At 44.2% G+C, this 13,964-nt stretch overlaps 2 protein-coding genes across 3 annotated transcripts; both read left to right on the top strand.

Annotated features, from left to right (window-relative positions):
• The first annotated feature begins 510 nt into the window (after positions 1–510).
• Positions 511–1,722, top strand: LOC134056153 (post-GPI attachment to proteins factor 4-like). Its single transcript, XM_062512741.1, has one exon. The coding sequence runs from the start codon at positions 535–537 to the stop codon at positions 1,720–1,722; it is 1,188 nt and encodes a 395-aa protein (XP_062368725.1). The 5' UTR covers positions 511–534.
• An 8,522-nt stretch (positions 1,723–10,244) lies between these two features.
• On the top strand, positions 10,245–11,627 carry LOC134056735 (large ribosomal subunit protein mL50-like). Of its 2 annotated transcripts, none has more exons than XM_062513613.1 (2): positions 10,245–10,359; positions 11,115–11,627. In XM_062513613.1, exons 1-2 carry the CDS (start codon positions 10,271–10,273, stop codon positions 11,509–11,511), a joined length of 486 nt encoding a protein of 161 aa, XP_062369597.1. In that variant the 5' UTR covers positions 10,245–10,270; the 3' UTR covers positions 11,512–11,627. The 2 variants fall into 2 exon arrangements, with proteins under 2 accessions (XP_062369597.1, XP_062369596.1); XM_062513612.1 differs by having other exon boundaries at positions 10,267–10,383.
• The last annotated feature ends 2,337 nt before the right edge of the window (positions 11,628–13,964 follow it).

Genomic DNA, 13,964 nt, shown 5'->3' with positions numbered 1-13,964 from the left:
TAAGATACAAGAGATCTGGCTTTGCTTCGTGGCTGTGATTTAAATATTATGATGTCACTGTCACCAGACAGGGGTACCTGAGTTCTGTTCCTTTAACAGAAAGGGATTTCTACACATCCTGCATCCACCTTGCCTGTTGCTACATGTTTGAAGCATAGTAACAAGCACACAAAGTATTTTGAGTTTGGTTAAATCAGAGCACCTCTGGGCTAAAAAGGCCTTAGGGGTTCTTTGCTGGAAACTTAAGTTTGGCTCATCTGTCCTTAACCTCCCAGGATGATGCCTGCATCACAAAGGATTCCACAGGCGCCTTGTATTTTGGCTTATTCAGAGGCTAGTGCCCTGCTTTCTGTTCTTTCTGTCAGTTCCTATTTCAGTAACCATCAATTTTAATTCCTTTCTAGGCTTGGACAACCTGTGCAGGTTTGGCAGCAATGGCCCCAGTGGTATCCTGCATTCCAGGGAGAAAGATGCATTGGGAGTGAAGGATCCAGGGCATGAGCAGTCCAGGAGTGCCCTCCTTCTGTAGCAGTTATGTTACACCGAGCCTGGCAGCTTTGTGGGAAGTGGTGCCGTTGGTCCAGCCCTTTCATCCATCTCCTCACCCTGACTGTGGTGACTTTTGGTGTGCTGGCACCTTTGATCTGCCACCGGTTCCTCCACTCTTACTTCTACCTGCGGCGCTGGCACCTGAACCCCATGAGCCAGGAGTTCTTGGAGCAGAACCAGCAGGAAGGCCAGGATGCCCTCCATTACTTTGAGAAGATGCAGATGCCAAACACCTCCAAGGCCTCTGGCAGTGATGCCTTCCAGCCCTTGCTGCTGATCACCATTATCACTGTGCAGAGGCAGAATGATTTCCACTATGTCCTGCAAGTGGCCTCTCACTTCCACCGCCTCCTCCAGAAATGTGGGGCGCGTTGCCAGAGGCACCGCATGCTCCTCTGTAACGTGGAGTCACACCCCAGCAGCCATCAGGATGTCAGGCTGCTGAGCAGCCTCTTTCCTGTGGTCAGTCATGACAGAACTGGAGAGAATCCTGACCCCAGCCTGAACCAGTTTGAGAAGGAGAAGCAGGACTATGTCTTCTGCCTCGAGCAGTCACTGTTGATGTACAGCCCAGAGTACATCCTCCTCGTGGAAGATGACGCCGTGCCAGAAGAGGAGATATTTGCTGTCTTGCAGCACGTCTTCTCGGCACGGTTCTCCAAGCCCTACCTCAGAGACGCTCTCTACTTCAAGCTGTACCATCCCGAGAGGCTCCAGCACTACTTCAACCCCGAGCCCATGAGGATCCTTGAGTGGCTGGGCCTGGGCATGTTCCTGGGTCCGGTGCTGGCCGGTGCGTACTGCCGGGCCGTGGGGCGGGCGGGCCCCAGCTGGTGCCTGGTGGCGTTCTTCGCCCTGTACAGCATGGCCCTGGCAGAGCTGGTGGGGCGGCACTACGGGCTGGAGCTGCGCCGCCTGCACCCCGCGCTCTACAACGTGGTGCCGGCCAGCGAGTGCTGCACTCCTGCCATGCTGTTCTCCGCTGCCTCTGCCCGCCGGGCCTCGGGATACCTGCGGGGGCTGCGCTGCCGCCAGGGCTTCGCCAAGGACACCGCCCTCTACTCGCTGCTGAGGGACAAGGGTGAGAACGCCTTCGTGCTGGAGCCCAACTTGGTGCGGCACGTGGGCATGTACTCCAGCCTCCGGCTGAAGAGTGACCCGAAACTGCTGTGAGCTGCTTCTGCCTTGCTCCACAAAAAGCACCCAGGGCACTTGCCATGGGGCACAGGGGCAGAATGCGTGCTCGGATTCTGTGCTGCTTGCACTGGTTATCCTGTGTCTCCACGTGGACAAAGAATAACTCTCTAAAAGTACAAGTTTTCTTTAAAAAATCAGCTTATGTACATAGAGACCCTATTTAATATGAACTTGGAACTAATCACCATGCACCACCTGGCAGGGGAGTGGAGGATTCCAGCTCACTCTCCTTAGCAATTCCCAAAGAAAAGCTCTCACACCAATATGCACAGCTTTCCTGCCTACTCTCCTGAACAGTGGTTACAAAAGTCCTTGCCTTAGGGCAGCAGAAATGCTGGTCAAAGTGAATGTTTCAAATTCAAGCTAATGAGGAGGGGAAGGCCTTATTTCCTCCTCCTTACTACAGTCTGGTCTGTGACCTGTCTCTGTTCCAACACTGTGGTTTTGAGCAGACCCTTCAAAAGCAGAAGGAGTTTGCAGGAATTTTCCCACAAATTCTGCGCAGATCCTTCAAATTTATAAAGTCTCTTTAGTTATTGTCTCCCTATCTGCACCTCCACCATTCCCACTTCTTTTGCTTCAACCAGAGACTCTTAAAAACAAAACCTATGCTGCTTCATTAAAGGTCATATCTGAGAGTAGGGGTAGGAAAACAGAATCACAGCTGACTGGTGTTGCACAGATGGGTCACAAATGCACATTTTCACTGATACATGAAACACATTGTACACAATGATTGCTGTGTTGGTTGGGGTCATCACTCATTGTACTGGATCCATTAAAATAGGTTTTATCAGCCACTGAGTGAACTTAGACATTCAACATGAATTTACCTTGACTTTGCCTCAGCACAGAGGCAAAGGAAAGATTAGAACAGGTGCTGTTGTGCAGATCCTTGTTCATTCTGGACCTGTAATTCACAGCTCAGCTGGAGTGGTTCATTCACTGCTCCTGGCAGAAAGCAAAATACTTGTGGGAAACAAAGACATCTGTTCACAAGAACAAGTAACAATAACACAGCACATCAAGGGGCCTCTCTGACAGTGACAATGTGTCCTGGTTGTTAGGCATCTGGGATAGGTACTTTGCACCAGGGCTGTGGGCACAGTTAAATATAAAATCTTGCACATGACAAGAGACCTCATACTGAATGAAAACAGGCAAAAAATGGGTATATCTGATGAAAAGCCCAGTTTGGCTTTACTGAGCTTTGAATCAAGTTCACTTAGAGGTGGCATTTGGTTGAACTGTTTTTAAAACCATATCCCTTGCTTTGGAACGAACCAAGTAAAATTTTTTTTTTGTTGAGTTTAATCAGTGGCAGTTGTTTGGGTTTTTCTTTTTGGTAATGGAAGGGCTCTGCTTTGAATTTTCGTCTTCCAGCTCTCTCCCAGGTGATTTATGCCTTAAGCTCTTAACAAGTCTGATTATAGGTAGGAAATACCTAAAACTCCTGAGAGATGAAACCAAAGAAAATGGCAACCCTCCACCAGCACAGCGAGTGTCAGTTACACAGCACAAAGGCACAGTGCAGGTTAGCTGAGAAACAGCATCACAGCAGTGCTTTGCTCTCCAGTAATCAGCTGGATATTTTTAGAACATCTTTGGAAATTAGAGTGAGTAAAAACTGCTTGTGGGTTCCATGTTATTCCAAAGGCTAGGCCTTTAGGCCTCCTGGCACAGGACACTGGAAAAATGGCACAGGCAAAACCATATTTTATTCCCAGCTGCTGAAACCCCTGGAGATGCCAGGGTAGTCACACAGTGGCAGGTGGGCAGATCTCTCCTCTGGCTTCACTGCAGTGGTGTTTGGGTGTCAGGATTTGAGTATCACTTTATATTTATTCCACCAAGTGCCTGCACATAAAACTGGTGTCTGTATCTTCAGCTGTGAATGTTTCAGTTCAGTGTGCTTGGTCTTCTCTCTTTCATATCTTTGTACTGTACAAATCCAGGACAGTGCTCTGTTTTTTCCATTCATACTCATTTTGAAAAGAAAATATCACAGCAAGAAATGGGACAGGCAATGGAAAAAGAAAGAAGGGAAAGAAAGAGAGAAAGAGGAAAGAAAGAAAAAGAAAGAAAGAAAGAAAGAAAGAAAGAAAGAAAGAAAGAAAGAAAGAAAGAAAGAAAGAGAAAGAAAGAAAGAGAAAGAAAGAAAGAAAGAGAAAGAAAGAAAGAAAGAAAGAAAGAAAGAAAAGAAAAGAAAAAGAAAGAAAGAAAGAAAGAAAGAAAGAAAGAAAGAAAGAAAGAAAGAGAAAGAAAGAAAGAGAAAGAAAGAAAGAAAGAGAAAGAAAGAAAGAAAGAAAGAAAGAAAGAAAGAAAAGAAAAGAAAAAGAAAGAAAGAAAGAAAGAAAGAAAGAAAGAAAGAAAGAAAGAAAGAAAGAAAGAAAGAAAGAAAGAAAGAAAAGAGTTGTATCCAGTTAATAAATATTTTGATATGGGGAAATTATTTATCCATTTGTCTTGAAGTTATTTTTCTGTTTGTCCAGTAGTACTTAATTTGACATTTCAAAAGTCAAGGAGAGGTCAATAATTTTACTGAGTCTCATAGCTGGAAATTAAGAACATGAATTTGAGGAATCCCTTCTAAACTAGAAGACAATTTTCATGGCATAAGAGGTGGCAGAATTTGACTGCAAGACCAAACAATGTGCAGAGAGCCCAGAGCTTGAACTTGCCAGTGTTGAGAGTTTCAGATAAACCAGCTGAGAACAAACTGTTGTGCAAGAAGCAGGTTAATAAATCCTTTATGTCCTGCTGTGACAATTTTCTAAAGTGTACATCTCACCTCCACAAAAGAGGTGCTGCTTTGCTAAGCCTGGAGGAAGATGTTCTGAGTTACTCAGGTGCTTGCACAGTGCCCACTCTGCCAATGAGGCATCCCAGGAAAGGGCTCCTGCTTCTGCCTTCCAATCTTCCAGAAGCAGATTCAATCTTGTTTCTCTTTTCTGTGCTGCATGTTTTACTAACAATTTGAAGTTGGAGAAGTGCACATCACCCTCAGAACAGAGAATGAGAGTCTACTGTGAGTTCTTAATGCCTGTTGGATTTTGTCCTGCAGTTCAGGCTAAAAATGCAGTTTCAAACACCCATCCCTCTCTTTTCTCTGAGGGGAGTGGAGCTGAGTTGCCCCATCTCAGACTACAGAAGTCCAAAGTACAGTGTTAGCTCCCTGAAATGTGGCCTTTAGAGCTTGGTCTCTTTGACTTTAAAAGAAACTTAGTGACTATTTTTGAAACAAACAATATGGATTTGCTTGGGTGTTGGTGTATTCAAATGGTTTGGAGACTATTCCATGCAGCAGCTGCTGCTTGCACAAGAGGAGTCTTTTTGGATAGGCCCATTAGCAGGACCAAGGCTTTATTGTCCAAGACAGTTCAGGGGGAGTTATTGACCTAAAAAGAAATGACATTTGTTTCCAAAGGATGTCCAACATAAACATGATGCCAGCAGAACACAGGGCATAAACTGACAGGTCTCTACTTGATTAGAAGCCCAAGAGGATTTTCTGACTCCAGTAGGCATCAATGTCCTAGTAAGAAGGCACTGCATTGGAAGAGAGAAAAGGGAAAAGGGAAAAGGGAAAAGGGAAAAGGGAAAAGGGAAAAAGGAAAAGGAAAAAGGGAAAAGGGAAAAGGGAAAAAGGAAAAGGGGAGAGGAGAGGAGAGGAGAGGAGAGGAGAGGAGAGGAGAGGAGAGGAGAGGAGAGGAGAGGAGAGGAGAGGAGAGGAGAGGAGAGGAGAGGAGAGGAGAGGAGAGGAGAGGAGAGGAGAGGAGAGGAGAGGAGAGGAGAGGAGAGGAGAGGAGAGGAGAGGAGAGGAGAGGAGAGGAGAGGAGAGGAGAGGAGAGGAGAGGAGAGGAGAGGAGAGGAGCATTCCTTCCTGTGGTGAGGAGCTGTGAATCACTAGATTGGGTGTTTCAGTAGCAATTTGTCTGGATACAGGCTGAATTATTTTTTTTTTATTTTTAATAAAGTTATTTACAAGCAAACTTTCTACAAAATAAACAACCATTCTATAAAAACTCTGCTAATAGTCTCTTCTTTCTGTGTCTCACTGTTTGTTTTCCTGATTGGCAGATCCACCTTTCATTACCATATTCAATTATATATATATATATATATATATATATATATATATTATATATTATATGAAGAAAGATACTCTCCTGTTCATGCACAGGCACAGATGTTATAATTTTGAACCCATTTTGATAATTTTGACCCACTCAAAGCAGGTTTATTAGACCAGATTTCTCAGGTCGTTTTCCAATAAAATGGAGGCATTTAAACAGCGACCTGAGGTAAAATCAAGCTCTGAGTGGCGGAATTTAACTTTGGTTTACTTTTGTATAAAGAAGGTGTAGTGGAGACTAATCCCTCTGCAGATACCTCTGTGAGGCCCCTGTGGTATTTTCTTTGAGATAAAAGAACACAACCAGAATGACTAATGCTAGAAAAATGTAGAACCCTCTCTTATCTTTTCAGAATATTATTGGTTAGATTTGATTATTTATAATTGGTTGTCCTAAACAAAGAAACCTAATGTAGTTGGTTATATATTGTAACTTGGAACCCTATTGGTTTACTTTTGATCCCCCCAAAACCCTATAAAAGTAAATGTAGTGCCTCATGTATTCTGAGATTGCTGCCAGAACCCTTAATAAAAGAAATAAAGCCTGTGGAAAAAGTCTGAGCTGCTCTCCCAGTCTTTTTACGTCGGCTGAAGAAGGACCCTGTGAGCAAAGATAAAATCACAACAGAGCTGACTGCCTGATAAATCAGTGCTTACATACTTTGTAACTGACCCCTGCCAGAGAAAAGCAGGGGCAAGGGGAGAAAAAAGTTACAAGAAGGTACATATTTCACAAAATAAGGTAATTTTCTGTTAGAGAGAGTTGTAGTTACAAAGGCACTGGCAGTTTCTCCCCAGAAGTCAGACTTTAATTTTGTGTATTTTAGCACCAGCTTTACAGACATCATATCCAAATTCAGCAGATGGCAGGGCCCAACATGTGGCTCTGAATAATCTTCAGTTAAACACACACCTGCCAAAAATGCATAAAGAATTAGATACTCCATGGTCTATGCTTCTTCACTGCATGTCTCCATTCTGGAGTAACTTCATTTCCACTGATTATCTGTCCTGACATATATGGGAGAATCCACCCCATCAGCCAGTTTGTCCATGTACCTACAGGCAGCAACATCAATGTCCCTTCCCATGACTTTGTTCTTCATGGCAAGCTAGGAATGCCACTTTCCCAGCTGCAGAGCAACAGTGATGTTTAAATGTTGATGAAGAGTTAGATTTTATTGTTCTGTTTGTAAACCCCTGGGCAGCTGCGCTTACTTTCTCTTAGAATTTCTGCCTTGGTGTCCAGTGTTCATGGACAGAAACCACATCAACAAATTGTCCTGTCAGCAAGCTGGTCCAGTTTAGACATCTGTTGTGGTTTGTATTTTGCAAACTTAATGCAAATATTAACGTGCACCTAACTGTGCTTTTGCAGGGGGACCATGTACTGCTCAGATAAACTGTTAAATGTCTCCCTTCATAGAAGCCAAGTGTTGGCCTTCTTGCTTTTTTAAAAGCAAAATATTAGGTTAGCTGTTTGGTTAAATGCAGTTAAGTGCACTGCATCCCCCTCATGATCCAAGTTTATTCCTTTGATTATTTAGGGATACACTAAACCACTTTAACCCATTTTTAGAGGTACAAGTACAGACAAAGTATGATTACATGTGATGGAAGTATGTACTCTTTTCCAGTGTCATTTTAATATCACTTTTATTTCTGCACAGTATGGTCAGTGTGATGGGTCTGCACAGTAACACCTCAGCATGGCATCATCTATTATGATTCTTCATTCCATTTTTCTGCTCTGAAAAGGCTCCCATTCCTAAATTAAGTGAAAAAGATAAGCACCATATCCATTCACCTTTTTATCTCTGTGTCAACAAAATCTCTGTGAGGACCTGTAATCCTATCTTTGGAGTGCTGGATCAAAGGGTTAGAAGCCCTGGAAAGACACACACCAGCCAATATCCATCTGAAAGTACTTTTATATACTTCTGAAAGGGTTAAAAATGTAATGTGGGCTGCAGGGGATTATTTAAAGTGTATCTAAATATCTGACACTGCTTTTTTTTCAAGATTACTTCCACAGATTTTCTCTAATAGCTTGTGAGACCATATTACAGAGGAGACTGGGAAGAAACACTTCCAAAAACTTCCCTCCTGCATCGGCTTCAAGCCAAACCAGGAACAACAAACTCTGACTTTGAAGAAGACCACCATTATGACACCTTCTTGGTCTCAAGAGGGTCTTAGATAAGGTACTTAACTAAAAGTATTTGTAATCTTTATTGGATGCCTCTGTTGTGGTGGAGAAGCTTTAATACACCATGGGGTTTGTCTCTCCGCTAGGATGGGAGAAATGGAATGTAAAGCAGGGAAGACTTTATGCCCATGTTATGTGCCACAGCTTCCCTCAACAAGAAAAGAATGGCTCAGGAAGAGCAACGTGGAAGAAAACAGAGGAACACAAGCACAAGGCCTTCAGCTGGACAACACTGTCAGCTCCTTCAGAGGTTTCTCTGCTTGCTGTCTGGCTGGCAGGTTCCTAATGCTTCCTGACCTTGGCATGCAGCTGCACAAGAGAAGCTAAAGGAGGAAATGCCCTAAGGAAGACACTGCTGTGGAGAGAGAAATCAGGTGTCTCACCTGTCCAAGGGTGTAAAGGCCAAGGGGGTCACTTCAGGAGCCAAACAAACAGAGAAACCATATCATTCTTCAGGCAATTTTCTTCACTGGGTCTCTGTGGTAAAAATGTGCCAGTGTCCAAGGCTGCAGAGGGTGCTGCTCTTGAGGGTGTGATGTTTGTCCAACAGTCCTTGTGCTATACTTCCCTCCAGGAATACAGGCCTGCAGGATGGGGAGAAAGAAAATGAGACAAATAATCAAATCTACAGACCTAGATTTGGTGCATGGTTGTAGTGTGTATTAATGTAAACTGCAGTGATGATACACCATTTATACAGAATCAGTATTTTTAATAGAAAAAATTTTGCTAAGCAACTAATGCCTATATAATTTAGATCAAAGTTACAAGGTGCTTATATAGCTTGAGTTCTATCAATATAACCTGATAGATCTATATAACCTGATAGCAATATAACCTAAATCATGATTTTTTATGTGTCTATATAACCTGGTATCTAGAACCTGAGTCATAACTTTTATACCTATATAACCTGATACAAATAACTTTTTATATGACATAATGGCTAATACATCATTAACTAGTAGCTTAATGCTGCATAGACAAAAAAAAAAAAACAAAGAAGAAAAATCTTGCCAAGTGGATAGCTTTAGAGATAGATAAGTATAGTACTAATGAAAAATTGGCAAGTGCAAAGTCAAATATCCACAAAACAAAGAATTTAGGCCGGTTAAGACCAGAAGACAGACTAAGGAATACTATAACTGTGCATGCTCCAAAGACAAAGCTGAAAAGTTCAAATGCAAAGAGGACCTTGGAAGCCTTCATCGAAGACCCCCAAACAGGGGAGGCACAAGCACAGTGAAAAAGAACTATCTAATAACCATGAGATCACACTGTGTAAATTAGTTCCAGTGTGTATGTGACGATGTTATAGTGACATAGTAACACCAAGCAATACTGTACAAATATACCACATCACTTGACAAGGGTGGGTGAGTTAGGTGGAGATATCCCTCTCACCACCAGCGCTGCAATAAACAAACACATCTTCTATATACATTGGTCTAAAGGGATTTGTTTCCACTCTATCTTTTGGGCATCACAACAGAGAAGTTTGCAATATGTATTGCAATACAGGTGGGTATCCCAGTGGGATTTTGGGGAGAAAATTGGTCTTGCAGCTGTGCTCCTCAATGTGGGCATGTTTGGTCTGACAACCATTATTTTCACAGGTACACTGTGTTACAGGACATCAGAACTTGCAATATCTTTAAACCTGATCCTGTACCATCACATTTTGCCTTTCCATATAGTAAATGTAAAATATGTTTCCATGCTAGTTTTTCCAGTGAGGAAAAGCAGTGTAAAATTTAGGAAGTCACTGAAATGGCACCAGCCTGACAGAACTCAGGGAGCATTTGGACGATACTCTCGGGCACCTGGTGTGACTTTTGGGAATGGTTCTGCGCAGGGCCAGGAGTAGGTCTCGACAGTTCTGATGTATCCCTTACAATTCAGCATATTCTCTGGTTCTGTGAGCTTTCCAACACCTGGAAATCACTTACAGCTTGTTGCCTGCATGTTTAAATCTCCGTTCTCGTGGAGAAGGGCTTGAAAGCACACAAAGACCAAACATCAAAGAACGCCTTATCCTAAGGAAATTTTCACGCATTCCGTCTCCCATTGAGGGAACTGGCTTAAGGAAGCGGACTACATTTCCCATGATGCTTTGCGGAGCGTGACAGGAATTGCGTCATCCGCGGCGGCCGCGGGAAGGCGCCCGGCGCGCCCCCAGCATGGCGGCGGTGCGGACGCTGTGGGTGGCGGTGCGGCGGAAGCCGAGGCTCAGCCCCGCGGGGCTCAGGGCGTTGTGGGGCGGCCGCAGGTACCCACAGGGCACAGGGTGGGGGTTGGCTTCTGGCGTTCTCCGCATGCTGGGCCTTCGCCGGGCCATAGTGAACCTCCACCTGACCGCTGGAGGTCACTTAGTCCGACACCCCCTGAACAAGTCCGTCAGGATTTGTCCAGGCGGCTTTGGAACGTCCTTAGGAAAGGAGACTCCACAGGTTCTCTGGGCAACTGCTGGCGGGAGGATGCAGTGGTGCGGGTTTAGAGCCTTTAGAGTTGTTACTGTTTTTGTTAGGAATATGTAGAGAGGGATTTCGCGGGAATGAAAAACAGTTCCTCTGTAACATTCTGCGTGAATCCACGCACGGGTTATTGACTAGATTCTGACATATGAGAAGGTAAAATTTTTTACTTAAAACTAGCGATGATTGCTTTTTTACATGTGGCCAGTGATTTTTCTTCTGTAGTAGTGATTTTCTGTTTTGCTTTTTATTCACAGCAAATTAGAAAATGGAGCTGTAATAGAAAACAAGTAATAAACCTTGTTTAAATACTGTTTTTACTCAGATCAATGAAATAAGGTGGGTGGGAGATTGCTCTGCAGAGGCAGCCTGTGTAGGGAGCAGCACTTGGGGTAAGCCTGTGCACTTCCTGATAACAGACCTGATGAGTCCATGGGATGTGTGAAGTGTCTGGATTGAGTCTGGTTAAAAACACAACAAATACAAAACTGCTCTGATTCTGTCTTGAGTAGCCCAGAGACTGACAGTGTTTCTCTTCTGGTGCCACCAGGAAGGAGGACAGAGAAGTGGAAGCAGACCGAGCAGTTCCTGAGAAGGAGGAGAGGAGTGAGCCAAGCCTGATCTGCCCCCCACCACGCAGCCGGAGTTACCTCCCTCCTGAAGACCTGCAGAGCCGCCTCGAGTCCCACGTCAGGGAGGTCTTTGGGCCCTCTCTTCCTGAGGACTGGCAGCAGGCTCCCCTGCAGGAGAACAGGCTGAAACATCGCCTGCTGGCCCGGCTGGCAGCAGAGCTGGGACACGCTGTCCCCAACTCCCAGCTGCACCAGATGCGCTGCGCTGGGGACGTGCTGGGTTTCTATCGCACCCCCGTGAAGGACCGGACCAAGATTGATGAACTCGCAGCTGCAGAGCTGCCCCCAAACCTGAAAATCATCTGGCAGCAGTGAGTCCCCCCACGGAGCATCCCCGTGGTGTCTGGCTTATGCTGCAGGGCAGCAGCAGAGTCCTCTCGTTGGGTGAAATCTGTGAATTTCACTAATAAAGGTTCACTGAGCTGTGCTGAGGTTTGGCTGTTCCTGTTCCCTTTTTTCCCTGCAGACCAGTTCTTGCAAGGCAGTGGTGCAGCATGGGCACTGCCAGCTGCCCCCTGCCCTTTCCCTGCTGCTGGGCACTGACAGGATCCAGTGGGGATCAACAAGAGGGACATCTCCACAGTTTCTGCTCTGCACCTCTGTGCCGGTTTTGGCCGGGGTAGAGTTAATTTTGTCCCCAGGGGCTGTTAAGGGGCTGTGTTTCTGACCTGTGCTGAACTCAGGGCTGATAATACAGAGATGTTTTTGCTATTGCTATGCAGGGCTTAGACAGAGCCAAGACCTTTCCTGCTTTTCTTGCTGCCACACTGGTGAGGGGACTGGGGGTATGTGGGAGGGGACACAGAAGGACAGGTGACCCAAACTGGCCCAGGGGATATTCCAGACTATATGGCATCAGGCTCAGTGTATAAAAATGGGGGAAGAAGACAGAAGCAGGGGACATTTGGAGTGATGGCATTTGTCCTCCCAAGTCTCTGTGGTGTGCAGTGGGACTTTGCTCTGCTGGAAGTGCTGAACATCAGCCCAGCCATGGGAAGCAGGGTATTCATTCCTTATTTTGCTTTGTTGTGTGTGCAGCCTGTGCTTCCCTTATTAAACTGTCCTTATCCCAATGCATGCATTTTCCAGCTTTTACCCTTCTGATTATCAGGACCATGGCAGTGTTGCTCCCCACTGCTCTCACTGTGGCTCACACAGACCTCCTGCTGTCCTCCTGTTTCGCTGCTGTGAAAGCCAACACCTTTGTGGCCACCCCTGGGATGTGCTTGGCAAGCCTTGGAGCAGTGCCAAGCTCTGGAATGCTTTTCCAGGACTGATGAATGGCACTGTAGGTGTCTGCCTGGCTGGATTCCTTTGTGCTGCTCCTGGCTGGCCCAGACCTGGCTGTCAAAACTACTGAAGGAGTTGCCAACAGGACTGGTGTGAGGATTAGTCCGGGTTACCTGTGCTATCCTTCAGGATGCTGTTATCTTTCCTTTTCTCAAAAGGAGAAAAAAAAAACAGCATGAAAATTTGTTCAGTTAATCTGTTTTATATCGTACCACCTGTCAACAAGAGTTCTCATGAAATGAAGCACTCAGCATAGCAAAAATTTTTATGTTTTCTTTCCAGAGTATGAAGCTTGGTGGGTTTTATAACACACAATTCAGTTGAGTTTTACTTCTGCTTTTATTTACATTTACTTTCACTTGAAAACATCCGAACACTACATAATTGCAGTATATTGTGGCCAAAGTAATTTGTAATTTTATAGAACTTGCCACCAGACTTTGCAACTTACATTCCTGAGTTGTGGACCAGATGGGATGCAGTCTCCTTAAACACCAAGTCAGTTTCTAATTAAAGGAAAAAGTAATTTAATTCTTTAATGTGGAGATCAGCTGTCTGTTTTTACTACTCAGCCTTCACACAATGTTGGTCTGTTCCAGGCCAAGTCAGAAATCTTAAAACTGCTGTCTTTGGTATGAAGTGGTGGTGGGGTTTTGTTTTAATGACTTTTTTCTTTTTGGCATTTGGTTTCTTTTCATGAGTTAACACAGAAATTCCTGTATATGAAAGAGGAGTTTATATTGTAATCTTTCCAAAAGTACAGTCACACAAAGCAAAACAAGTGTTCATGAAATTTTGAAGGAGGAAAAGATATACTAGAATGCTGTCAATAAGTCTGACTGTAATCTGTAATGACTGGATCTCCTCTTCCTGGAGATTTCACACCCTTAGAAAAAAGAGATACCTGCAGAATAATTTCTATCTAAACAACTTTGGGACTCTTTCTACTTCTGTTGGCAAATAGGATAGTGAAATACCAGGAACACAGAATTTACTGTTTCTTCAGGCAGTGAGATTATAAAGGAAAATATAGGCAAAGGTAATAAAATCCAAAGAGCACAAGACCCATCAGGTGCACATTATTGTGAACAAGACCCATATTTATCATCTGTGATCTCTGAGTCTTATATCCCTTTGTAGACTATATATTTGCTTATTAAATTTCCATCCTTTATTGTGGTTTGTAAATCTTAAAGACTATAATAGTTACGGATTACAGGCAAGTTTGATTTTACTTGTCTGGCTTTGTTTTTATCTGTCTGCTAATGCCATGGTCAGTACTCTCAGATGAGTCCAGTTCATGGGCACACAACAGCAAACAGGCTGGACTGCTTCCTCCTAAGTACTTTCATTTTGGTCCAATTCCTCATCAAGCTGACACAAAACAAGCATTCAGCTTTTCCAGGCACATCTAGTAGCAAATAAAGACTTTTTTCCCTGCCTTTTACTATTTTTTGGTGGTTTTTTTTTGGTTTGTT

Source organism: Cinclus cinclus, chromosome Z (genome assembly GCF_963662255.1).
Source record: "Cinclus cinclus chromosome Z, bCinCin1.1, whole genome shotgun sequence".
Classification (NCBI taxonomy): domain Eukaryota; kingdom Metazoa; phylum Chordata; class Aves; order Passeriformes; family Cinclidae; genus Cinclus; species Cinclus cinclus.
This window is presented reverse-complemented; position numbering and strand designations above follow the sequence as displayed.